The 26,568-nt window shown below is 47.4% G+C and overlaps 2 protein-coding genes across 9 annotated transcripts in view; both read right to left on the reverse strand.

Moving 5' to 3' along the window:
* LOC116454967 (lethal(3)malignant brain tumor-like protein 3) overlaps positions 1 to 12,814 on the reverse strand; it is a 39,892-nt gene extending 27,078 nt beyond the window's left edge. For 3 of the 8 annotated variants that reach the window (XM_032132198.1, XM_032132196.1, XM_032132204.1), the window contains exons 1-6: positions 12,694 to 12,814; positions 4,460 to 4,568; positions 4,038 to 4,146; positions 2,619 to 2,676; positions 1,495 to 1,583; positions 202 to 306 (exon numbers count right to left, since the gene is read on the reverse strand). In XM_032132198.1, the coding sequence (XP_031988089.1) occupies positions 202 to 306; positions 1,495 to 1,583; positions 2,619 to 2,676; positions 4,038 to 4,146; positions 4,460 to 4,568; positions 12,694 to 12,799 (576 nt within the window). In that variant the 5' untranslated portion in view covers positions 12,800 to 12,814. The other 5 variants (XM_032132197.1, XM_032132201.1, XM_032132200.1 and 2 more) reach the window with 5 other exon arrangements.
* A 3,002-nt stretch (positions 12,815 to 15,816) lies between these two features.
* Positions 15,817 to 24,616, reverse strand: SRSF4 (serine and arginine rich splicing factor 4). The gene is made up of 6 exons (XM_032132417.1): positions 24,447 to 24,616; positions 21,142 to 21,284; positions 20,161 to 20,273; positions 18,257 to 18,471; positions 17,349 to 17,432; positions 15,817 to 17,234 (listed from the first exon to the last, which is right to left on the reverse strand). Exons 1-6 carry the CDS (start codon positions 24,551 to 24,553, stop codon positions 16,469 to 16,471), a joined length of 1,428 nt encoding a protein of 475 aa, XP_031988308.1. The 5' UTR covers positions 24,554 to 24,616; the 3' UTR covers positions 15,817 to 16,468.
* Between the last annotated feature and the right edge of the window lie 1,952 nt (positions 24,617 to 26,568).

The raw sequence follows: 26,568 nt of genomic DNA on the forward strand, positions 1-26,568 counted from the left end.
GTGCAAAAATCTGACAGTAGGATTTCAGGCAAAGATCTTTAATCACGTAACATCATTCCTTCAGTGTCACCTTGAACTCCTACCATCAATTAACTAATTAAAGTACTCCAAGTACTAACTAACTAAAGTTTCTACTCATTGAAAAAAAAAATCTAAATGCACATGGGACTTTTGGAGTCAAAGACAAGAAAAACAACTGACCTCAGCCACTGTGAGAACACAGACTCGAGAGGGGTGCTCAGGATCCACCCCTTCCAATTTCATTCCAACTTTAAATCCATTTCGGCCTTGTGGGAATGATTGATACTGTGAGGGGGGGAGAAACATTTGTTTTTAATTCTTAAGGACAAAATCTATTGCAGAGCAGTCATCAGATACTTAAGGCTTCAAATTTTTATATTTCAGGCTTCAAATGTTCAACTTAGAGAAGAAAATCCCATCCCCAAGTGATTGCTGCTCCAACAGACAGGTGCAGGCTCAGGGATCAGTAACAGCACCATCACAGTATTTCACATTTACTCGTTATTCTAATTAATCTCTCAAAAACACCGAACTGTTGCAATTAGCTATGAACACATCTTTGAGCAGACGTAGAAATGAGCTCTTCTCAAACACAAAAGAATCCCCTTCCCAGCTCAATGCAGAACCAAAGAGCTGGGAAAGCTACAATCACCATGTGTCAGTCCAGACTCTCCCCAAAGGTAACTTGCCATCTTCAAATGGTGAAAGGGACAAGGCAGGCTTGATCTGCAGCCCAGTTTTACAGTTATTCCAGAAAGCATTTGTGTTTTTCATTTATCTGTAGTCTCAATCCAAGTGAAACAGTTGAAACACAGTAAAAGTTTAAAAGCAACCTGAATTGGGACTGCAAATGACCCAGTGCAGGACCAGACCGTCCTTCTAAGCTCCCTCTGGAAGGACCAACAGCCCTGGGCTCTGAAGAGCTCACTGGGAGCTGCACATTTAACTGAGCTGCAGAGGCAGCTTCAGCAAGGCTGAACTCAGCCTCTGGCACCTCCACTGTGACTGACGCCAACGCCCACCCTCCCTCCAGGCACTCGCTGAGTGAACCTGCCCCACTCTCTGAGCCAAGGGACTCAGGGTTGTCCACAGGGAAAGGCTGGGAGGGCTGTGGTACCACCACAGAGGACATGTGACAGACACTAGGCTGTCCCTCTGTCCCTCGCCAGCAGCCCCTGAAGTTGTCCAACAGCCAGAGCAGAGCAGATCGAAACAGCTGCTGGTTATTTGTGAGATTCAACAGCGTTTTTTACACCCTGGATTGTGATGAGACCCCCAGGGCAAATGCCTGTTTGCCCCGGGCAGAAAACAAACAGTTATTGCCTGCTTGTACCAAAACAACTCAGAAATGCAAGTGCTGGCTTGAGGGTGGTCTCCAGTCCCACCTCCACTGAGAATCAATCCTGTGATTGCCAGTAATCCTGTGATGTTGCCTGAGAAAAACAGAGCAAGAGAGCGAAAAAAGCTGCCAACCTCTCTGAACAGCTTTTGGGGAGCAGCTGGCATCTGTTCCTCTTCCAAGTAGGAAGACCAGTTCCATACCTTCTTCTTTCCAGGAAGCACTAATTAATCAAAAACAAAGAGGAAATCAACATTTCTCTCTGATGCCTCCTGCTCTTCTCCTCCTCCTCTCTTCTCCTTCTCCTGCCACGTTTGCTGTGGCACCGCAGAAGAGGCAGTGTTACTCAACTTTTGAGGAAAGGTAGGAATTCCAGCAACAGGAAAACCGTGCTCATTCCTCAGGAAATGAACATTTATTGTACCACAGGTCAAATGAACTGCGGCACCTGGACTGCTGGCAAGCTGCCCATGGAAAGGTGCCACGGGAAAGTCTGGACAAGACAGAGTAACTTAAAATTGTGGGAATTAATTCCTCCTCCTGACACTTCACAGAGGAATAAGGGGTTAAATATAAAATAACAGGCAGCACAGAGAGGCATATAATGGCAGCTAAAATAAGCCTAAAATAAAATAAGTGAAAAACCAAGTGAATTTTTGCTCAGTTCACAAGATTTTTTTTTTTTAATATATACACACACATATATTTATAGCCTCCTAATAACACAATGCATCTACCAGAGAGGCAGCTCCCAGATGATGAAAACAACTCGGATTCATTCTGGTAGAACCACAGTCATACACACAGAAAATTACATTCTAAATGTGTATTAAAACTCTCCCCCCAGTTGTATACTAACTAATCCCTGATTTAAGGTATATAATACGTTTAACTCATAGTCTAGAGTCAATCATGTTGTTCCCTATTTATTTTCTACTTAGCACTGTAGGCTGTGGCTGAAGCTCTCCAAAGTCAATGGAAAAAAGATTCTTATTGTCTTCAGTGAGCTCTGGGTGAAGCTGACTCCTTCCAGATCCTCACCCTGTGCCCATCATGCAGGCAAATCCAGGATATTCCTGCTACTACATCTCTGGAGCTGACTGTGCTAAGAGGGTTATGTACCTAATAAGCTGTTCTGAATGTGAAATGAGCTCTACTGTCCTTTCCTCTTCTGTTTATTATTATTCACTTTATAATAGCTACTAAAAAAAAAAAAATCTATAAACATTAAAGAAAAGAGACTATGAGCTTAGCTCACCTTGTTTTATTGGTTTAGTGTTTCTGCGGCTTTTCATATTATTTGATTTATTCTTCTCCTAGACACAGATACGTTAAAAAGAAGTTTAGCAAGATTGTTTTTCCCTCCCTCTGATCATCTCACCATGCAGGTACAACACGGATGTAACAGGTAACTAACAGGACTATTAGCCAGCATTGCTGTCTCTTGAACAACCCTGCAAGAACATCAGGAGGGAATGTTACACAGATAACGCTGATCCTGGTATCCCAAAGTGCTGTACAAGTTATTTCATATAGGCTACTGAAGTTCACTTAAATGCGGCTGCTGAAGAGCACAGGACCAAAATCTCCATTATAATACAGAGGATTTGCTTTCTGCAATGCAGGATCTGCTGCTCACGTCAGCAGCCTCCCTGGAACACTCCTTTTTCCTTTCCCTTTCTTACGTCCATCTATGCCAGGGAATGGATACGGGGGAAAAAAGGAATCTATGAAGCCCTAAAGGAAGCAGAAGCTTCAAGTAACTCCTGTCACAGATGAGCACCCCAGACAATGTGGTCTCCCTGTGTCACACTCCGAGCCCGACTGTCGTTCCCGTTTCTTCTGTGCATTTGCAAACTGGGGTTTGATTCCTCCCAGGCAGTCATTTCTCAGAGCAAACCAAAAAAAGGCAAAATGTGCCAAAGCTGCCTGCCAAACATTCCCCAGAAGGGACAGGGGGGCAGTTTCTAATGAGGACGAGGAGAAGGGGGAAAAGAGAGACTGCAAGGACTTCTGAAAACATCCATCCCTTAAAACATCTCACCCACATCACAGAGAAAAGCTGAGCAAGACGATGAGTTAAACTGCTCATGACAGCAGAGCTGCAGCTTTATTGCCCACAAACACCTACCCCAGTGGGTCTGCTGTACAGAGCCCTGCATTATGTGAACAAACATAAAATGGCTCAGAGAGGCTCTGATGGGTGGGAGCAGAGCACAGGGGGGCACAAAGGGCCCCAAGAGGGAGTCAGGGGCTGCAGGAAACTGAAGGGAAGATCAGCTCAGGACTGAGGTACTGCTATTTATGCACCATTAATACAGGTTTCAGGTGGTGCAGTGAGAGTACATGCAAGTAATAAAACCCAAACAAACCCTGTGGTTTGACACTCATCTTCAATATCATACAACAGTATCTGAGTGCAGCTGTTCTGGAGACGTGTGGTTTTATTACTGTGAACTCCTGACATTCACTTCACCTGAGCAGTTCATTCACCCCTGGGACTCCTCAGAACAGATATTCCCATCACTGATGCAAATCAGGATCAGACCCAGACCATTCCCTGGGTACAGAACAACCTCCCTCAGCCCAGTCTGCACTGCACAAGGAACGCTGAGACAAACAACTGCCCCTGCTTTTCACAGCTCTCTTTAAAGGCAGCACATACAGCCTTATTTACCTCATCCTCATATGCATTTTCCTCCTCATCCTCTGAATCCAGAGGCAATCTTCTCTTCCTCCGGAGACGTCTGACAGGTCTGCCAGCCTCAGTCACCTGACAGCCACTGCTGGTAGTAAGATTTCCATTATTTCCCGTTTCTGCAATCATCTGGAATGTCTCTGATATCATTAAACATCCAAAATTAAAAACAATATCAAATTAAAAGTGCAACATTATTCCTGCAGTGTTCCCAGTGTCTCTGAACCTCTTGGAATGAGGAGGCCTGGGCTGAGGACCTGAGGAAATGAATGGTGTCTGCAGGATTTCCTGGATATAGAACTGTAACACTTGGTCTGATGGGTTCGTTCTACTCACAGCAACTCCATGTTCCCTTTAAAGGCTTTCAAACAAAAAATGGGGAAAATCTGGGGTTTCTGTACCTCTCCCTGTGCTGCTGGGAGCCCGTTTGAGTACAAATCTTTCCATTCTCAAAGCAATCCATTTGCTCACAGGTTTGGGAATCGGAGCAGGGCACGGCTTGTCTGGGCACTGCAGAAGCAAAGAAAAAGACAACTATTACATTAAAACGTTACAACACCTTTCAGGAAATGAGTTCTATCAAAGTCCTTTACAAACTTTCATTAACTGACACTCAGTATCCCATTGTGAGGGAAGTAATTATTATCTGTGTGCTGCCACACCGCCTCAGTAGGGAAAACCCCCTTTTATTTGTAATGTTTTAATTTCGGAGCACTGGTCTCCAACAGTACTCTCAGGCACATCTTGGTTGACTTGATGATCTTAAAGGTCTTTTTTGACCTTAATGACTCTGTGATATTATCTATGAAGAAGCTCTACTGAATAGTGAGTAATTTAATCAAAGGAAACTGGTGATTTACAAAGTGATGCTGAACAGCCTGAAGGACTGACCGGGGGAAGAGTGACCCACGTTGCAGCAATCTGTGGAGAACTGCTCCCCGTGGGATGGACTCACACTGGAGAAGTTCATGAAAAACTGTCTCCCACTAGAGGAATTCCCTGCTGGAGCAGGGAAGGACTGACTCCTCTCCCTGAGCAGCGACAGAAACAACCTGTGAACTGACCATAACCCCCACTCCCATCTCCCTGTGCCACTGAGGGGAGGAGCTGGGAACAAGGGAGGGGTTTGACACCCTCCAGCACAACCCTGCATATACATGGCCTGTCCTGCCAAGGACATCACAGGAAATCCAGATGCAGAAGTAGAAAACCCCTCCAGACACACACAGGGCAGCTTTGGAAAAGGAATGATACGTGGCAGACTTCAGACATTCATCCTTGGAGCCTAAAACAGAGGTCATGAAGGAACACTTTACTGGTCCAGATAAAATTATTAAAGTGTATTAAATAGTGTCACTGTGCATATTTTATTATTCCTGACCTGCAAATGCAACCAAGCATCAAAAAAAAACCACAACAAAACCAAAACAAAACTAAAAAAACACCTTTCTAATGAGCAAATAGCTGCAAAGATTACTCACTCCTTGATCTTCTTTACTGTCTGCATTATGGAGCTACTGAACTCCAGAACGAAAGAGGCAAGTCAAAGGTGGTTGCATTTCCAAGCTCTACTCCAAAGCTTTTATTCCAAGCACTTCATTAGTCTGAGATCTTTTCTGAGCAATCTGCACTTCACTGAAACCTCAGTCTGAAAGCTTTGGTTCCTTCTGAAGCAGGGCTCCTTGTTGAATGGAGAAGCCCTTTCGTCTTCTACTGTGCACGCTTCCTGGCCTCGGGATCCTGCCTCCACACCCTATCAAAGCTTCATCCCAAGCGTTCTTCCCGCTCTTTATCTAAAGCTTGTATTTCTTAAAGCTTCAAAGATGCTGGACTTGCTTCTGAAAGGCTCCCATCCTCCTCTGCAGCCCCAAGGAGACAGAGCATCATTTCCATTTCAACACAAAGAGAAACATCCCATTTTGAAGAAATGATAGTTCTAAGTGACTCAGCTTCCTGCAGGATTCCATCCCATTCACTTCCCTCAAACTCTTTAGGAGCAGCAGCATCCCGGTGCAGACTCCAGGGGCTCCGTGCTGTGTCTGATGGGACAGCTCAGTCTCATGGCAGAAGGTCAGTGCAAGGAACATCTCCAAGCTCCACATGCTGTTCCAGAGTTCCCGTGCCCAGGAGCTGGGAAGGTGCCCGTGGCACTGTAGGAGCAGAGGACTCCGGGGCAGTGATGCTCCTGCACACGAATGAACAGTTCTGCTTCTGCCCAAACCGGTGCAGACAGAGCTGGGGCTCCCTCCAGCCACAATCTCACAATGTTCCTGCGGCCAGGGGAGCTGGGGAAGCCCAACCCCAGCCCCAGAACACCTACATTTGTACTAGAAAAACAACGAGCACCAGCAGGTGCGGAACTTCTGCAGCCGGTGTCCGTGTTCAGGGTCACAGAACACATCCACACCCCCACGGCTGCAGGGAGAGGCAGGAATTGGACTAAATGAGCCTTGTGTCCGTGGTATTGGATATATTAATATTTGATGTAGCCTTGTACATCTATAAACGTTTGTTTGTAGCAAATGTTTGGATGCCAGTTTCAACAAGGGCAAACCCATCCCTTTTTAGATGTTATTCTTTGCGTTCAGGCTTTAAAAATAAAGAAGCTCAAGCACCAAGACTATTTACAAAGCTTCCTCGGGGAGAAGGAGTTTGGAAGGTACTTGGACAGAAGTAGTTAACTTGGATAATTTACTTCAAACTGGGCCAGGAAAACTGTCAAAAATAACAATGTAGAAAATAATCTTGAACTTAACCAGAGAAGACCTGATAAAATAATCGGTCTTTCTCATCTGCATTTTATAAATCCAGTAAAACCCACAGAAAAATATAATAAAGAAATGGCTTTTCTTATAATGCTCCCTATCAGTAAAATCTACAATAAAATCAAGACAACCCAATAAAAGGAAGCAAACAGTGCAATTAAAAAGAGAGCAGAAACTAACTTGAAACACTTCGACAAACCACAGTCAGGCCCGAACATTCCTCATTCGTCCCAGTTCGTGATTTCTTTTCATCTTTAGCATTTTAAGGCTCAGAAACATTAAGGCAAAAGAAGATACTGCAAAACTGAGATGAGTCATTCAGTTCCAAGTCGCAGATTCGGATTTACGAAATGATAAATGATTGCCAGGCTGGCAGAGATAATGGAGCCTAATTAATATGCTCCCACCCAGACCTCAATGCTTTATCTTTAGACACGGAATCCACAGGAAGAGGTCAGAAATACTCAGGTTTTGATCTCATTTCTGCCCCTGAACCAACGCAGCCTTGGGAAACCACCTCATTGTTACTGTAAAAAGCCAGCTTTGGCTTTTAACATCCATCTTACCTTCATTAGGAGACCAAAAATTAAAAAAAAAAGGAAGAAAAAAGGGCACAAGTTCACACAAACTAAGGGTGAAGGCTGAATGAGTGGATGGGGGTTCACTCTACTTCCATAAACACCATCAGACTTAATGGAAAGAGAAACATTTCAACAAAAATTCCATTTCAGGTGCTGCCAGGATCATTTCCAACGACATGAGAACTTCAGTGTCTCTCTCTGGTGAGGAATGCAATGGTACAATAAACCCAAAGACTGTAATCAATAATAACATGAAGTTTGCAGCCCTTCTGGCTGAGCTTCCATGGACTAGGAGGTGAAATCCCATTCAAGAAGCAGCTGGCATCAAGAGAACCATCTGATACTGCGCTGCTCTGGGAATAACCTACAAATCACCTTTCTGCCCTGAAACAGGGCAGGAGCTGAGCAAAGCTGCTCCTCTCACTCGGAGCGAGCTGGCTCTGAGAGCTCTGTGCATTCCCCGTCTCCTGGGAGCTCCGCAGCGGTGTCTGACACCCGACGTGTGACATCTGCCAGGCACTCCTGTGCCACCAGAGAGGAACAGAGCTGCAGTTTAAACAGAAACACACAAAACCCATTGGGACTCCTTGCAGCACAACTAAACTGGTCTCAGAACTGCTTGGAATACTCAGGAGCTCAGACACAACCACCTCACCTGCACTTTGTTGTGACGATGACAGATGATGCTTTACTCATCCATCAAAACCTGCTACTCACCTCAGGCAAGTAATATTTTGCAAGGCTGAACTAATACCGTTACCAAAAACAACCCCAGCCTCACCTCCAGGAACCTCATCAGTCAGGGACTGAAACGAACCTTCAGAGCCTGCAATGGAATTGTACCAATGCCTCAAGAGAAAGTGTCAATGGCCACCGGCAAGCATTTAACGGCGCGAAGAGACTGTCTATGTCAGTGAACGGGAAAAAAAGACAAAATTCAGAATTGAGGAATTCCAAGCTCCACCGATTGCACTTCCTACTAATTTTTGTTTCTCATGAAGAGAGAAAAATTGTAACTACAAATCAAGGAAAATGTTGCTCTGAAAGATTAGAGGTGGAAAAGGGTCTAGGAAGGGAGAGGGATGCCTTAGCTGGTATGGAGAAGAAGCCAACACTTTGTGTCTCAGTTCTGCCATAGGACCACAAGATGAAGCACTTGGGTTTTTAGGAGTTTGTCCACCTCATTTGTACAACAGAGCCCTTCCAAGCTTCCCCTAAGCACACAATAACATATGGATTATGGTAGGTGCTATTGCACGGGCAGAGAATAAACAGCACCATGGCAATGTGACCTCAATCAGCTCATAAGCTCACACAGCAAAACTGTGAGTTTACTCTGAACCATCAGCTCATCCTAGAACGAAGCCCAAAGCAGTGTTTGAGCTTGTGAGCTGCTCATCTTGGTTTGCTGACACAGCTGTGTCAAACACACACACGTATCTATTTCAGCAGTTGAAACAAAAGCACTGGCACAGGCTGTGGCTGCAGAACGTGTGCCCCTCCCACACCCAGCCCCTCTCCCTGCCGAGGCCAGCTGGCATTCCAGCATTCCCATGGAGCACCCGGATCAGCACACCTGACAGTGCTGCCTCATGTCGTGTCTGACTGCCCCCCTTTGCTGCCTGTAAGCGTCCTTACGGGCACTCTGTGCCACGCTGGACAGCATTCCGACCTGATCCACACAGAATGGGAGGGATGCAAAAGAAGGCACAAAAACCTTATTTCATGCCCACAGAGTTAATGCTTTCTGGTCCTTTACGGAACGTGAGGAGCAAAAACGGAGGGTACCTGCAGTTTTATGGCTTTCATTAAGAGCCTTTGGTGCTGAGCTGCTTTCCCCAACTCTACTCCTGCTTGGGAAGAGCAGTGGCTCTGGGGAGGACACCCGGCCACTGCCCGAGCCCTGCACAAACCTCACACTCGACGGGGCTCAGCTGGGATCCCCAGGAACGTCTCCTCCAGGCCTGAAACCACAGAGCTGCTAATCCCGGTCCCTGGGAATCACTTGTAACCACTGTAACACTTAAACACACTCTGAACATCACCTCTGAACATCACCCAGAAATCACACACCTTACAAACCTTCACTCTCCACGGGTGACCCAAAGTAGAATCACAGAATCCTGGAATGGTTTGGGGTTGGAAGGGACCTTAAATCCCATCCAGTTCCACCTCCTGCCACAGGCAGGGACACCTTCCACTATCCCAGGTGGCTCCAAGCCCCATCCAACCTGGCCTTGGGTACTGCCAGGGATCCAGGGGCAACCACAGCTTCTCTGGGCACCCTGTGCCAGGGCCTCCCCACCCTCAGAGGGAACAACTCCTTTCCAATATCCCACCTAAACCTGCCTCTGTCAGTGTGAAGCGCTCCCCCTTGTCCTGTTGCTCCAGGCCCTCATAGTCTCTCTCCAGTTTTCTTGTAGGCTCCGTTTAGGCACTGGAAACCTGCAATTAGGTCACCTTGAAGCCTTCTCTTCTCCAGGCTGAACAATCCCCATTCTCTCAGCCTTTCAAAAAGTTTAAAAGCTACAGCATAAATAGGGTTGTCAAAACAAATCCTGTGTGATTCATGAACACGACCTCTACCTGTTTGCTTAGCTCTACCATGCATTTATCCCATCACTTTGCTGGATTCAATCAGAAATTAAAAAAACAAAACAAAACAAAACAACCAGGAGATGAGCCAAAAGATGCTACACCTAATAATAAAACACCCATTCCTTGGGAGTAAAGCATTTTACCAGTAAATTGAACCATTCTCTGGAAGATAATCTGCCAAATTCAGCAAAGCAGGTCTGCCCTCACACCTCACCTGTGGAGCACGGTGAGTGATGCTAATTAGGAGAAACAGGGTTTGGTCAGATCTCTGCTGGCCTTGGCTGCTAATTGATTCCACGTGCAGGAGCCTGCAGCTGCCAGCCTTCCCTAACAAGCATGCACTTGGTCATTTTCCCCACAAGTCTCCAATCTAATTTTTCATCCCACTGTGGCTCCTTCTTCCCACTCTTCTGCCCATGCAGCACAACTGGAGGGCTTGAGGAAAGGCTGAAGTAGATTAAAAACTACAGAAAATATGAGAGAGAGGTAACAGCGTGGGGAAGAACTGACACTGCAACTCAGGAATCACCTTGTTATTTCACAGAGAGACTATAAATGCCCAGAGTAAACACTGCTGTGGGTCAATCTCGTTTTGATCCAGTTTATCTATATTGTCTTGATATTCAAACTGTGCAATTCTGAGAATGGGATTTAGGCCTCCAAAACACTTTCCTTTGCAGAGGTGGCATGGACTGGAACATGGACACTCCACACCTTATCCTCTGACAACACTCACAGTGGGATTGTTGGGGTGTCCTGTGCCAGGAGTTGGACTCGATGATGCCTGTGGGTCCCTTCCAACTCCGGGTATTCCATGATTTAGTGATCTCCATCACCACCCTGTGAGAATCTGATCCCATGTCCCAGTATCAGGCTTGCAGCACATGGCATCTCTCAGAAAACGCCAGCACTCATGGAAAAGGACAAGGGGGTTACACTGAAACTTCACCCTCAAATCCACATCCCCCAACACCAATGGAATATATTGTCATACCCAGAAGTATCTCCAGTAAAAGCTTTGCATGAAGATAAAGTGAGATAAGAGCCAGTGAGACCTTCTCCTGCAGATAAACCAACACAATTTTAAGCATATTTTCAAGTAAGACTACAGACACTGCTCTAAATAAATTCAAGATGCTACTTTTAAAAATCAGTGTAAAAGCCTTAAAATTTCAGTAAATAAAGAACTGGTAATAAAAGTGCTGACAAACAGCACGGCTGAGGCAAGGAAAACACACCCTGGGTCCTGAGGAGTCAGTGGGGCAGGAATGGTCTGCAGAGCACATCTGGCTGTACCCACTCACCCTCCTGCCACTTGCTCATTATGGAATGAAACCCCTGAAGACAGAATAAATCGCCTCTGGCCGAGAGAAACAGAGCTGGCCCTGCACAACCTGCCCAGCAGTTGTACCCAGTTGTCCTCAGCAGCTCAAATTTGGCTCTGATTCCACCCTGGCACTCACCGAGAATTACAATTCATTTTACACACGTTCAGCTTTAATGGGATTACTTGCAGTATAAGGTGCAATAATTTTAGGGTAAAGCTAGTGCACAGAGGCTAAAAACGTCCTCTGTTTTAACTGCATCTGTAATTACTTTATAAGACTACAATCCAGCAAACTACCCTGGGGACTCCTATTAATCATTATTACGTATCTCCCATTGCCAAACAGGAATACTCGCTCAGGAAAAGACTGTTCCCATCCTCAAAAATGTATAATCTGAGTAGATTATAGATCATAAAGTGAGGAAGCAAAATGCTGATGAGACCATGTCGGACTGTACTTAATTGCTGTGTAGGAAGGAAAGTTCGAAGCACCAAGTCCCTGTTTTCCCTCCTTTTTACTTCTGTTGTACCATAAAACAGAATGCAAACCAATAAGGTCTTACAACTTGGCACAAAGTATCAGAGCTCTTTATCCCTTAATCCCAGTTACAGGCCATTTTTTAAAATTTATCTGGGCAGTAACTGAATAAATTAAACGTTTTCATAGCATAAATCTAATCTGATTCCTTGCGGCACGAGGAGTCCATAAAACTGTCCTAATCCCTTTCTCTTGACACCAAGCATCACTCAGATTGTCCCACACCGATCCCTATCCGCAGCCGATCGATACTTTTGAAGGATTACATTTATCCCTCTATTTATTCAGCACCGACTTCCCCCCTCAAAATCCCCATTCCATTAGTTCTACACTTTGAATTTGCTGCCAGAAAGTTTGATGATTTTTTTGGTTTTGTTTATCCCGTCATGTAAAATCTCTGTTTTCAAACTTAAATCTTTCTGGTTTTGGGGAAGTCTCCAATAACTCTTTCTACTGCACTGGATTTACGTGTTTTTTAATATTATTGAGTTGTCACAGTCCCGCGGAGTTTCACCGGAGCGGCGCCCAGGCGGGATAACCCCGATTTTCTCCACCAATTCTTGCGTCAAAATTGGGCAAAGGCCACCTCAGAAACTTTCTGACTGTGCCCCGCAGCGTGCGAAGAACTTCAACCCGCGTTTTGCCCGCGTTTTGCCGGGTTTGCGGTGGTTTGGCCCCTTTTGGGGTTTAAACGCACTTTCCGCGCCGTGGCGGCCGCCGCAGCCCCGACCCGGCGCCGCCATTTGCGCTCCCGGCGCCCCCCCCCCCCAAGATGGCGACGGCGCCCCCGCCCGGGCCCGCGGGCCCCCCGCCCTCACGCACTCACCGCCGGCCCGGCCCGGCCCCGCCGCCGCCGCCGCCGCCGCCGCCGCTCCAGGGCCTCGCGATGGAGCTCGGGCAGCGCTGCGAGCCCCGCGGGCCCCCGAGCGCATGCGCGGCCCCGGCCCGGGGGAGGTGGCGCTGGGTGGGGATGGGGATCGGGAGCGGGGTGGTACTGGGCTGTGGGTAGCGGTAGATGGGGTACTGGATACGGGGTCCTGGGACGGGGAGGACCTAGGACAGAACTGGCACTGGGGTAGGGCTGGTACTGGGACGGGAATAGGCATGAACTGGGACGGAGCCGGCAGTGGGAGGGGGCGGCCGTGGGGCACTGGGAAGGGGCAGTGGGTGCGGGAGGTGTGAGGGGCACAGCCCCACTCGCAGTGCTGCTCCCTCAGCCGGCCGGGTGAGGCCTGGGCACGGCCGCGGGCGCTGGGGCACAGTCATGGCTGAGATGGAGATTTGGGGAGATTTGGGAAGGGGAGCTGTAAATCGCCATTGCCGCCGGCATCCAGCAAATCGTGACCGCGGCGTCCCGCCGCCTCCCACGCCCAGGAGTAATAGAGGATATTGCTCCCTCTTCTCTGCATTTGTTGAACTTGTTTGTTTTCTCATCTGGGAATGTTATTTTCCTTTTTATTTGAATTTTGGAACAAAAAAAGAGGTGGGGGTAGGATTTTTTAATGACACGTCGGGGTTTTTACGCCACGGTGAGCGAGGAAAGAGCACAAGCAGGCCCCAAGCTGTGACAGCTTAAATGGAATGGGATTTTGGGAAAATAATAAATGAGATTTGCAATGGCTCATTTGAAATACACATCACAATATTCTTCATCCCTCGAGCGAGGCACATAAAATACCCTTTAGAATCTTTAAATTTAGTCAGAAAACAAATACATTTCTCACCTCATCTGTGCCACCAAGTTCCAGATAAAACGCAACTCCTGTAGATGCTTGCAGCCAGTGTTGAAGCATTTGCTGGGTCCAGGTTTACAGGGGTATTGGAGGCAAAAAACTTTACGAATAATTGAACCATCCATATTTGGTTTTAATTGTTACACGTTTCGTTGAGAGATCCCTATTTTAGGTCTTCTTACCCTTTTATCTCGCTGCTCTACTGATTGTTTTGCCAGAACCTGCCCCGTGCCCACCACACATATTCCTGCCTTCCCTCCTCAGAGCTCACCTCCAAGGTGCTTTTACCCCATAAAATAAGTACCCCAACCCTAAACCAGATTTGGGGCTATTTGTCAGTGCATTCTGGGTAGATATATCCAGCCTAAAGCTGAGTTCTCACTTTGTATTTAGTTATTCACACAGAAACGTTACTTGGGATTATTGCAGACATTCCAGTGATCTTCCTCTCTGGCCATGCAATATAATTATTATTGTTAATATTTTATATTATTACCATTGCCCTGGCTTCACACCTGCTGGCAGGCAGATCCCTGCAGTTTCAGGAGACGAAGATTGCAGCAACTCCAGGCTGGGAAAGGCAAAGTCCCCACACCAGGGAGCCACATGAGCTGGAGGTTTTGATGCAAAACTTACACTTTAATGCAAAATTAATGGGGGAGACTCACTCAGTGATGTTCACGAGACAGAAATGAACATTAAACAATGCAGCAGAGAGCAGCTGGGGCATGTGCCTGGCCCTGCCCTGGAATCCCTGTTGTGGGGGCACTTCCAATGCTTCACACTAATTCTCAGCAGTAAGATGTCCCAGGGTGTCCATTCCCTGGGAATTCCTGCTCCAACACTCCAACCCACATACGGTGGTCAGGGAGGATGAGCCCGTCCCAGGGTCTGTCCCTACTCTGGGCAGTAAAGCACCAGTGCTCCTACCAAGGGGTGGTGGATCCAACCCCTGCACTGCACACCAGGAACCACCACCGCTCCAGGTGCTCACCCGTGAAGGATTTCTGGCTTTCCCTCTTCTTACTGCATGCAGTGACAATCTGCAACTCAGACAGGTTTCCCACATACCTCCCTCCAAAGGCCTGTTCTCAGGTGTTTAAGGAACGGATGCTTCTCCCAAAGGGCTCACTAAAACCTGGCTCGGTCATTCAGAACAGAGTTGCCAGACAGCAGAAACTGGAATCACTTTTTAGTCTTTGCCTAGACTGTATAATTTGCAGATTTTCTTAAAAGTATTTTTCAGTTAATTATCCCCTATTAGCAAACATCTTGCCTTGGCTGGTTTGCTTCTGTACTAAGATTAAGCAGCAAAAAGGATTAAAAATGTCATTATGAGAGTCTAAGATGTTAAAGCACTAAATACATATAGCTGGAAAATGCTTTTCCTTCTGAAGAAATTAAATATCACTTCCACAGAGCTTTCTCATGCTGCTGTGGTAATATGACATTTGATAAAGTCTGAGCCACTCGCCAAGCCCTGACCCCTCTCAAAGTGTGGGGAAATATTTTGTGTTGAAAGCAACTCTGATGATCTATTACCCTTTCATCTTTTTAATATGGCAGGACAAGTTCCAAATGATCAAATTATATGGAATTACTTGCACTTATGAAGTGACTCTCTCGCTGGAGAGCTGCTGCCATCAGTTGTGAGCAGCTTGGAATTGGGTAAAGGAAAGTTTTAGGGGAAGCTGTAGCTAACCTTTTTATTCCAGACCAACAACTCACAAAATATGTTTTGCCTTCTGTTTTTCAGAATGTTGCTGGCAGGCAGAACAGGTGCTAGGGATGTCACTTCTTCATTCAAAAGCAATTGTGCAGGAGCAGAGCTTGTGGAAAGTTCAGTCTGAGCAATTTGCAAATGGCCCAAGTCTAAATTTGGGGTATTATTCAGGAACACCTCCACACCTCTTGCTAGAAGCTGCCCTCCCTTCTCCCCAGGTCCACAGAACAGCCACCGCCGCCCTCTGTGCTTCCAAGCCCAGAAGCACATCCTGACACCAAGCACAGGTGTTTTATTAGGAGGAAAAACTCCTGGAAAATATGCTGGAGAAATAAGTTCTTTATCTGGACTGTATTCAAGTGCTGTGCCTACACTGAATATGAAGTGTCTTTCTGAATTAAGAACCTTTTCTCTGAGTGACTCTCTACAAATTCAGGCTTACCTTGAGCAACAGAAAACGCTGACAATCACAACACAGCATCACGTAACCAGGTGTCATCAAGCAAAAATAGTCTTTATTCAAATTTCATGGAAACGGGAATCACTGTACTTTGCAAGACAGGGAAAAATAAAATAAAAAATTTAATATAAAACAAGGATATTGTCACAATACCAGAATATGGAACTATAGTTCTTTTCTCTATAGATTACTGCAAGTACCTCTATTTTTTTTTTCCTTTTGACTGTGCTATTCACAACTTTGTAAGTCCAAAAAATATGGAACAAAAGTAGTATGAAACTTAAGACTTAGCACTTCCACTAAATGGCAGACATCGAAGGGCATCAATCGAGGGCAAAGACTGTTGAATCCGTCATACCTACCTATCAGTCATCACTGTAATCCCATAAACCCACCAGGGCGCAGTGCTCATTCCCTGCAAGGCTCTCCCTGGAAAACAGGGCAGTCTGGGGGCTCTAGGAAGAGCTGTATGTAAAGAGAACCTTTCTATCAGATAGAAAATGAGCGGAGCAGCCTCACACCAGGGAGCGCTGCAGGGAGGGAGCGCTGCAGTTAATGACAGACAGACCATCAGGTTGTTAAAAATACACAGCATCGACAGGGTTTCTACTTCAATCACTTGGTTACAGCTACTAAACATGTACAAAAGACTTTTCCAACCATTCCAAGTGGGGCTGCAGTAAGATTAGGATCTGGAGCGGGACCTTGACTGCGACCGGGAGTGTGACCTAGAGGCAGACCTAGACCTGGATCGGGACCTTGGCTTTGAAACAGATTTGGACCTGGAACGAGAATCTGATTTGACATTTGGTTTGGACTTGGAAATGGACCTAGACCTGGAGCGGGACACTGAGTCCTCCCCCTCGCCTTTCACCTCCTTCTTGTCCGACTCGGATTTGAGCTGCTCCTTCTCTTTGGAGCCTGACCTGGACCGCTCATGGCTGTCCTTCCTTCTCTTCTTGCTGCTGCCTTTGCTGTCTCGCTTGCTGCGCCTCTTGCTTTTCTCACTCTTGCTGCGGCTCCGGCTTCTACTTCTGCTGTCATCCCTGCTCCTCTTCCTACTTTTCCTTTTATCCTTGCTGTGGCTCCTGCTCCTGCTCTCATCCCTGCTTTTGCTACTGCTTCTAGCCTTGCTAATGCTCTTCTCCCTGTCTTTGCTTCTGCTCTTCTCCTTGCTTCTGCTTCTCATGGTCTCCCTCGCCTCTCCCCTGTCCTTACTCCCACTCCTGCTCCTACTCTTTTCCTTGCTGTGGCTCCTGCTCTTGGCTTTCTCATCGCTGTTATGGAGAGAGCCCTCAGATTTATCCTTGCTTTTGTTTCGGGATTTCTCTGCACTCCTGCTGCGGCTCCTACTTTTATCCTCTTTACTTGGAGTCCTGCTTTTCTCTTTCTGGCCTCTGCTACGGCTCTTGCTTCGACTACGGCTCTTGCTTCTGGAACGGGACACAGACCTGGAAGTGCAAAGGCAACAGACAGCTCTGCTTTAGTGAGGCAAGGGTTTGAGCAGAGTGTGCAGAGAACGGGAGGGAAAAGAAAAACAGTGTTCTCCCAAGACAAAGACATACCTGGATCTGGATCTACTCTTGGAGCGGCTGCTGCTGGCACTGCGGCTCCTGCTCTTATGGGAGTGTCTGCTTCGAGAGCGAGACCTGCAACACAAGGAACCAGCTTCACATTAGCATGGGGAGCTCACGATCCCTGTGGGCAGAACCCCACAGGGTTAAAGCACCTTTCAGCAGCCAAATGTTCAGAGTTACGCAACACAGTTACAAACTTAGAGTGCCCTTCTCCCCACCTCTCATCCCTGTTGCCACGTCTGCCTGTGAGCAGGGTGCTAATCTGGAAGAAAAGATGCCAGTTTATTTAAGGAATAATCACTTTCCCAGTCAAATCACAGTTTGAATATGGTAAGACACTGGCATAAAGCTTTGACTTCAGATTTTGATTTCATAAGCAAGTTCTTCTAGGAACAGTAAAGATTTGCTTGAGTTTTCTTGCAACAAGTTTCCCCAGAATGGAAAGGGGAGAACACTTGGTGCTGCTGAAGCAGCTCTTGGTCAGACAAGGAAAGCAACAAATCTCTGAGAAACAGGGAACAGGTGGAGGTTTCCAAGCTGAGAAAGAACTGTTAGTCCTGGTGCTTGGAGCAGAACACAGTGTTCAGAGCTGAAGTGTTAGAAGCACCTTCTGTTCCATTCCATGTGCATGGCTCCACCGGCCACGCAGCTGCTCCCACAAGGAGCAAGGGCTGAGTATCAGGGAAGAACAGTCACAGGTGTTCAGGGAGCAGGTCCACACATCCACCAAGGGAGACACCTCAGAACACAGCCCTCGTTTGCCCGGGACACTAATACATTCTCAAAAAACTAGACCTGTTGAGAATTCTAAACTTTTCCAAGGTGTTTTGGAACCCAGAAGTCTTAATCCACTGCATGTTCAAGTAAACGCAGCCTGAGATACATTACAGACATACCTTGAGTGGCTTCGGCTTCTGGAGTAAGAGCGGCGCCGTCTCGATCCAGGTCTGTCTTCCACTAATCTAATCTTTCTGCCATTTACTTCTGTCCCGTCCAGCTTTTCAAGGGCTCTTTTCATGTCAGAATAGGATTTGAACTCAATCACACCTTCATTTTTCCTTCCTTTGTGTGCATCTGCATATGTCACTTCCCCTGCCTGACGCATATAATCCTAGGGGAAGAGGACAGAATCACCATCGCCTTGAATCCAGAGCCAGGCTTCCAGCTGACCCTGCTCACTTCTGACACGATGCTCCCTGAGCCTCTTCTATTCACAGGGATATCAGCAAGGGTTTGACCCAAACAGCATCTGTAGTGCCAAGTAACACACTATGACTTCACAGAGTTGGTGTGATTAGAACCAGGTCGAAAGTTTTGAGCCAAATGATAACTTAAGGTCTCCCACCTCGAGTCTGAGGTCAAATATGCTCTGGACTCTAAGTTTCAAATTACAGAAGTGATTAAAGAAGTAAAATGCTTGCTCTCTAAATCATGCTTTCAAAAATAATTAGGAAAGGTGATAAAGGTTGAATATGAAGTGGCAAGAAACCCACAGAGAAGCAGACCTCCCTTCATCCTCCACCTCGTCAACACAGCTCATTCTGCTGGAAAAACCCCCCACAGAACTCCAAGCTCAATTAATTTTCCCATTTCGTGCTTCCTGGCTTCTCCATTTCCATTCCTAAACACCTCTGTTTATCAGGGGTCTGTTCTGCCCTACTTTGAGCAAGCTGCCAGGCCACGCTATCTTTCAGCCCCTGTGGAATTTGGTTGCAGTGGAAACAGGGCATGGAGCTCTGGTTTGGTTTGTTTTCAACCCAGCTACTCCCCTTTTAAGTACACTGAAATGAAAGCTATTCCCAAAAAAGCAGCAATGCATCCATTGGAGGATTAATCATGCCATGCTCTACTTACAATTTTAATACCAGAAGCAAAGACAAGCTACTGATGGTGTGAAGCATTAATAACAAAGACACTGGAAGCATCTCCGTACGTACCTGAACTAGTGTAACAATTCAATTACAGACCAGTTTCTACTACGTCAAAGTTTGTTTAGAACAAATTTTACACACCCTTAAAAGAGAACCATAAGAGAAAGTGTTCCAGTAAGAACAAGTGGGTTTAACCATTGCTGCTCAGTTTGATAAGGAAGCACTAATCTTTTTGCATCTACTATTGAAATCCTGCTCCCTGAATCCACGATGTGGATAATCACGAGCCAACACGTCACCTCCAGAGTACTCAGAGGTACCGTGGGCTCCACAGTGTCACTCAACACCTCCACTGCTGAGAATCACCTGCCACTCCTTTGGACTTCAAAAATAAGTTTTTGGCAGAGATTTTGCATGATTACTCATTCTGGAAGCATCTTTCCCTGAAACTCTGCTTAAAACAGCTTTAGATGGTGTGGAAATTCCTAAGAGAGACTGTGCAAGAACAATGCTGTTGTTTCAAACAGCTGTAGCACCTTATGAGTTGATGGGTTAAATCCAAACTGACATGGGCAAACTCCTCCATCTCTAGTGAATCCTACCCCTGGCGTGATTTGAGTCTGTTTTGACAGGGCTTAAAAGAAGATAAAACATCTGTACATGATGTTGGCTGGTGCTAAGGTTAAAATTATTCTCCCACTGTCCAGTGCCATCAGTTCTGGCAGTGCAACTCCCAACCTCTCATTAACGGTTTCATATACACAAATATACTCCTGTATTAAGGTGTGTGTTACTTCCAAAATCTACTCCACATTGAGTTGCTCAGGAGTTGGAGCAAAGCAGAGCTGCACACCACTTTGCCTTGCTGAAGATGACTTTTACACTTTGTGCTCTGTAACAGAGGGAAGGTAAGGAAAGGGGCCCCGTACCTTCAGATCCTGCCAACTGCAGCGGCTTGACAAATTTTCCACAATCAATCTGTATTCTGTACGGGTCGGGGGACCGTACTTATCTCTTCCGCTTCTTCTATAACCATATCCACCTTTAGGAGGTGACAAGCAGACAGCAGAGCTTCAGCCGGGGAAATGGAGCCTCGCTCTCCGCCCCGACGGAACTGCTCTGCCCCGCGTGTTCCCCAAGACATCACAGACCCCCCCCCCGGGCTAAACCCAACCCCCCTTACGTAACATCTTACAAAGACCCAAAGCATTTAAAAAGTTTTGCTACAAGCTCATAATTAAACAAGGCACAGGACTATAATTATGCTAGAATTAACATGCAATTATATTTAATATTATTTTTAAAACAGTTTAAAAGAAGAAACTGAATAAAGCCAGTTGACTAATGTTACTGACATTGCTTAAAGGCTTTCTGAATATCTGATATGAATAAAGCTTTCCAGGCACCTATTTCAGATTAATCTCATCTGTCTCTAACCCTTGGGATCCTCACCACCCAGGTCTAATGGGAAAAGCTTGCGGTCGTCACATGGCTTCCTTTTTTTTGGTCAGCCAAGGGCCACAAAGGTCAAAGAGCCACTCATGGAAAGGTACCCCAAGGTCAGCAAATGGAACGGGCAGTCATCTTAGCCTCAAAGGACTCTTTCAATTAAAACATTGAGGTCTCTGTTAAATCTATGTTAAACATCACATTGAAAATAAACCATTCAAATAGTTAAACGAAATGATAATAATAAAAATGGTACAAGAAACTGTGTTTATTAATGTATCAATTAAAATAGTTTAATACAACAAACAAATTAATAAATATTCAGATCAACAGTTACATTTACAGTTACAGAACACTAGTCACAACTTTGTATCGCTTTCCTTTTAAATTACTTTTTAAAAAAAGAGTAAACCAATGTTTTATTTAAAATAAGCCATGGATACAAATGCACAAGTGCTTACTGCGTCCAGAACCGTAACTGCTGTCACGACGTGGGCCCCGGGCGTGCTCCACAATCACTCTCTCCCCACAAAGATCTTTCCCATTCAGCTCATAAACAGCATCGTCGGCATCTCGCAGATCATCAAACTCCACAAAGCCGTACCTAGGGAGAGGGAGGGAAGAGGGATCACTGGCAAGGAACTGAACCTGAGGTATCTGTGCTCAAAAGCAACTTGTGGGTTCCTGCAGAGCCCTGTGAGTGCTGTCCTGCAGATGAACCTCCTGAGCAGTCCTGAGGGTTCAAGGCCTTGAGCCCTGGAAAAAAACTAAAAGGAATTAAAACACCTCCAAAACCAGGGAGAGAAATAGGAAGGCATGAAAACATGTCTCTTGATTTGCTGAACTGAACTGAAAGTCATTCTTCATCAACAAAATGATAAATTATGTGAGATCGTAATGGCTGAATTCATTTATGTTAGCAAGAGATTACTATTAGGGCATAATCTTTGATGAAATTAAGGGTTTTATCTATCTTTTTAAAGGCAGAAGTTAAAAACCCCAACCATTAAAAGTGAGCACTACCTCACACACCAAATAAACACAGAATCACAGAACTGTTCAGGTTGGAAAAGCCCTCCAAGGTCAAGGAGTCCGACCATGACCTTGGAGATGGCCTTAAGTCATCCCTGGAAGTGTCCAAGGCTGGGGCTTGGAGCAACCTGGGATAGTGGAAGGTGTCCCTGCCCAGGAAGGGGGTGGAACTGGATGGGCTTTAAGATCCCTTCCCACCCAAACCACTTCTCTTTGGAAAGCAAACACTGATTTTGAATGGAGGCAGATGGAAGAATGGAAGTTTGAAGCTTTGACCTGTGTTCCTCAATCCACTGCAGAAGAGACATCCCTCTGTCCTGCAGGTATTGTATTAGGATGAAGCCTTGAATTCTTCAGAGCTGCCCAGAGTAATGCAGGCAGGTAAGTACATGAGTAGAACCAGTTTGGTTTTAGTCTTAGAGGCATCACAAGCAGTTTTTAGTGTATTCATAGAAGATAAAAAAACAGGCTGAAAAGTCCAATTTTCTGGTCACTTCATACAGTGAGCTGTGATTGTCAGTGCAGCTCCGAGCAGGAAAGAGTATGAAAACTAAGAGCATACAATTAAAAAGTGCAATTTGGAATGGAGAATCCTACAGGACCCACATTTTCATTTCCCCATCCTTCCCTCAGGTAATAATTGCTTTAAGCCATTGAATTTCAAGCTTACATTACAATCAGTGAGCCCCAGCTAAGCTTTTAGAGCTCTGTGGTATCACTTTGCACTCCATCCTCTCGCTCCAGCATTCCAGTTTAGCTGCTGAAACTCAGTGGGTGATCCACCAAGGAGAACCCCCAGATTTCCAGAAGCAACTGCAAGAATCTCTCCAGCCAAACACCATGCAGGAAGTTTGAATTGTTTCCTAAGCAATACCAGAAATAAGCCATGGAGGAAGGCTCAAGAGAGCACAGCTCAGCCCAGGGCTTCCCAAGCACAGACACAAAACCTGATTGCTCAAGTTCCATTTTTGACAAGGAATTTAACTCCAAACCTGTAAAAAGACTTCAGAATATAAAACTAAAAAATCAATTAAATTGACTTAAAAGCAGGAAGACAAGTCCCTTTGCCACATCAGCCATGTAACTCAGCAGTTCTACATCTGTTAAGAAAGTTTAGTTGGCTTCCCCCCACAACGTGTATGAAACAGAAATACTGAATTTGGGGTTTACTCAGAAACAGGAAAACTGACCCCCCCCCCAAACATTTCCAAGGATACACAGCAGGACTGGAAAACAGGAGCCTCAGATCTTTCAGCTAATCTTCAACAACACCTGAGGCTGTGTGGGTTAAAACACTGACACATGAACACTTGTTTGCTTCAATAATGGATTTTATTCATCTTATAAACCTGTTAAATGTCCACCTGCCAGCACAAGCAGCGCTAAAACTTAATGAGCCTCTTTCACTTTAATGCTCAAGGACTAACTTGTACAAGAAATTCCTCTTCTCCACTTCTAAGGTGGAATTAATACCTCTCTCTCCTGGCTACATAACAATAAATCCATATTCCATTCAGCCTTCCTAAGGAAGACTTCAAGCTAGGTTTCTTGGAAAAAGCAAAGGCAGCAGCACTCATGAGGCTTTGGGTGTTAGGGAAAACCCACCAAAACCAGCAATTTGTTTTTTCTTGAAAAATCCACACTTGAATGTCTTGGCCAAGTCCTGGTGGAGCAGGATCCGACCCTGGGAGCTGCAGTGAGAGCTCAGCTGCTGGAACAGCACAGGTAAGAACACACAGTATGGCGAGTTTGGGGTGTTTGAGGGGGCAGGACACCCCCCCCAGACAGTCTGGGGGCTTTGGGAGCAGCTCTGCACCTCCCACCCAAAACACTGGGGTTCTTTTTGGGAGATGTTATCCTGGGGTGCAGCCTGGCTGACCCTGGAGTGCAGAAGGGCCTGGGGGGACCCCTCAGGGTGACACCCCCTCCCTGCAGAAGGGGGCAGGACACAGCTGAGCTGGCCCCCAAGAACTGAGGCAGGACCCAGCCTTCCTGCCCCCCAGTTGTCACAGAAACCCAGATGTCCTGCCTTCCAAAAAGGAGAAACTCACCCATCCTGGCCCCTCCCCAAAGGGGGAGCCCAGGTGTCCTGCACCCACCCCAAAAGAGGGGGAACCCAATCGTCCAGCCTCCCTCAGCTCCACCCAAAGGAGAGTCCAGGCATCCACACCCCCCCCAACAGAGCCCCAGCCATCCTGCTTCCCCCAAAAAAGGCCCAGATGCCGTGTCCCCCCTTCACAAGAGGGGGAACCCAGGCATCCTGTCCCCCACCCGAAAAGGGGGAACCAAGGCATCCTGTCCCCCCTCCAGCAGGGGCCGAGACGTCCTAGGCCCCCGCCCCCCCAAAACAGGAGAAACCCAGACGTTCTGTCCCCCAAAAAGAGAACCTAAGCAGACTGCCCTTTCCCAATAGAAGCCCAGCCACCCTCTCCCCCGAGAAAGGGAGGACCCAGCCGCCCTGTCCCTCCTCCAATGGAAGTTCAGGCATCCTGCCCACTCCCCAAAAGACAGAACCCAAGACGCCGCCCCAATAAAGGCCCAGACTTCCCGTCCCCTCACCAAGGGGGAACCCAAGCGTCCTGCCCCCCTCACCCCCTCCCAAAGGGGGCGACCCAGCCGTCCTACCCCCACCATTGCCCAGAGCGCCCCGGCGGCCTCTTCCCCCCCGGCCCCTCCAAGGGGCTCAAGCGCCCGGACCCTCCCCTCGCGGCGGCCGGGCCGGGCCCGCGCTCACCCGTTCTTGAGATCCACCTCGAGGATCTTGCCGTAGCCCTTGAAGAAGCGCTCCACGTCGCGCTCCCGGGCCTGGTAGCTGAGGCGGCCGATGTAGACCCGCGGCATCGCGGGGCCGGGGCTGGGCCCGGGGGGCGTCAGGGGCCCGGGGGCCGCGCGGCCGCCTGACGTCACGGCGGCGCGCGGGCAGCGACGCGAGGCAACGTCACCGCGGGCCGCGGGCCACGCCCCCCGCGCGGGCTGGCTCTTAAAGGGGCCACGCCGCGCTGTGGGCCCCACCGCCTCTGTCGGTGGTGATCCCGTTCCCCGTGGAGAGGATGGATCGATCCCCCTTTCCCACCTGCGGGGCCCTGACGGGCGTTCCCATGTGTCTATTGTTCAGGGCAGTGTGGGATCCCCCTTCCCATGAGTCAAGGGGCTTGTGGGGTCTCCTCTCCCCATATACAGGGTGTATTGGGGTCTGGCTTCCCATGGTGGTCCCGTTCCCTATGGAGAGGGTGGATCGATCCCCCCTTTCCCACGTGCAGGGCACTAATGAGGGTGTCGAGGTGCTTATGCGGTCTCCTCTATGGCAGGGGCTCGTGGAGTGCCCCCTCCCCAAAATGCTGGATCCTCATGGGACCCCAAAGGCAGGCAGGCAGGGATGGGGGTCCCCCAGCTCCACACTCGGGGTGCTCAGGCGTCCCCCCATGGCATTCCCCATCCGTGGCCAGACTCGGCTGTTCCTCACTGTCGAACAACATCACTCTTGCTGAACCCTGAATGCCAGTTTTGGGGAATTATTTTTATCCTTTTCATTGACACGTCAGATGCCTAATCACACCAAATCCCAGCAGAGGCTCTTGGAACATTCCAGCATTAGCAGCTGCGCCCCTAAAAAACCCCACAATCACCTCCAAAACCTTAATATTGTGTAGGTGCAACACCAGCAGCTGGATTTCCAACTATGATCCAGCTCATTTGACAAGGAGAATTAAATTTATTTATTTATTCCTTCGTGCCCTGGTGTAGGAGTGAGAGGTCGGAACATTTTGTGAAAGAGTTCTCTAAAGCTTGTTGGGTTTCATCGCTGAGCCCAATAAACAAAGGGGGATAAAAGCTTTGCATTAATTTTTCTGGTTTATGTCATGCTTAATAGTGCTTGTAACAATCTCAAAGTTCTCTTCTTGCTTTTTTCCCCCACTTTATCCATCGATCAGGAAGCTCTGAGGCACAGGATGGGGCTCTGCCTCCAATGCTGGCAGGGGAAAGGGAAATGCAAAATATTGGGGGATTTATTAGGGGTGGAGGAGCAGAAGGGAGATGCTGGCACAGAGTTTATCCTGGGGCACACCTGCTCTGTGCTAAGGGAGGTCTCAGTGTGAGGGGTTTTAGGGGGGATGAAATGGCTTTGACATGTCCATTTAGTTGCCAGCCCAGCTGTGGGGTTTAATTTCAGAGAGTTTTGCTCTTCCAAGTGCACACACAGTTGTGCAGTGCTCCCTCCAACTCTGAGCAACATTCCTGCCCTGCTCTTCTCCTCACACCATGGGACCCAGAAAATCCCCCAAGTGAAGGTATACCTTTCTGGGCCATCCCTCACACCCTCCCTGTGCAGGGGAGGGATGACACTGCCAGCTCCCAGTGAGGAGGGATCTCCCTGGACCTCCCAGGCCTTTGGTAGATCCAGAGGGGCCCTGCAGTAACCCCACCAGCTCATCCAGGACTCCAGGATGAATCCCAGCAGAGCCTTCAGCTGACACAACCAGTCCCTCACAACTCTGTCCACACACAACTCCACAGCCGCAGTCCTCCCACTCGGAGTGTGCTGGGAACTGGGCACAAGGTGTGAGAACCGCAGTGAGGTCCCTGGGTTGGGCTATGAAGGTTCTGAGGCAAAGAAAGTTCGAGGAACCCAACCCAAGGGAGGTTTTTTCCACTGCAAGACATGTTTGGGGAACATTTCCCCTATAGTTCATCCTAGGGAGCAGCATGGAGAGCCTGCTGGGATCCGAGATCACCTGGGAACAGGGACAGTCACGGCAGAAGCAGCCCTGTGGACGCCTCACACCTGGGTTGTTCCAGAGGAATTCCATACAGGCATTTCTGCGTAGGGGAGAAGGTGCCCAAGTGAAAAACCTCGG

Source organism: Corvus moneduloides, chromosome 23 (genome assembly GCF_009650955.1).
Source record: "Corvus moneduloides isolate bCorMon1 chromosome 23, bCorMon1.pri, whole genome shotgun sequence".
NCBI lineage: Eukaryota > Metazoa > Chordata > Aves > Passeriformes > Corvidae > Corvus > Corvus moneduloides.

Excerpts from the sequence above, each read along its gene's own strand:
- SRSF4 (XM_032132417.1), bottom strand. The coding sequence starts at position 24,553 with ATGCCGCGGGTCTACATCGGCCGCCTCAGCTACCAGGCCCGGGAGCGC. Across the intron at positions 18,472-20,160 it reads GCAGTTGGCAGGATCTGAAG|GATTATATGCGTCAGGCAGG; the intron begins GTACGGGGCCCC and ends CTCTTCCCCTAG. Across the intron at positions 17,235-17,348 it reads AAGAGTAGATCCAGATCCAG|GTCTGTGTCCCGTTCCAGAA; the intron begins GTATGTCTTTGT and ends TTGCACTTCCAG.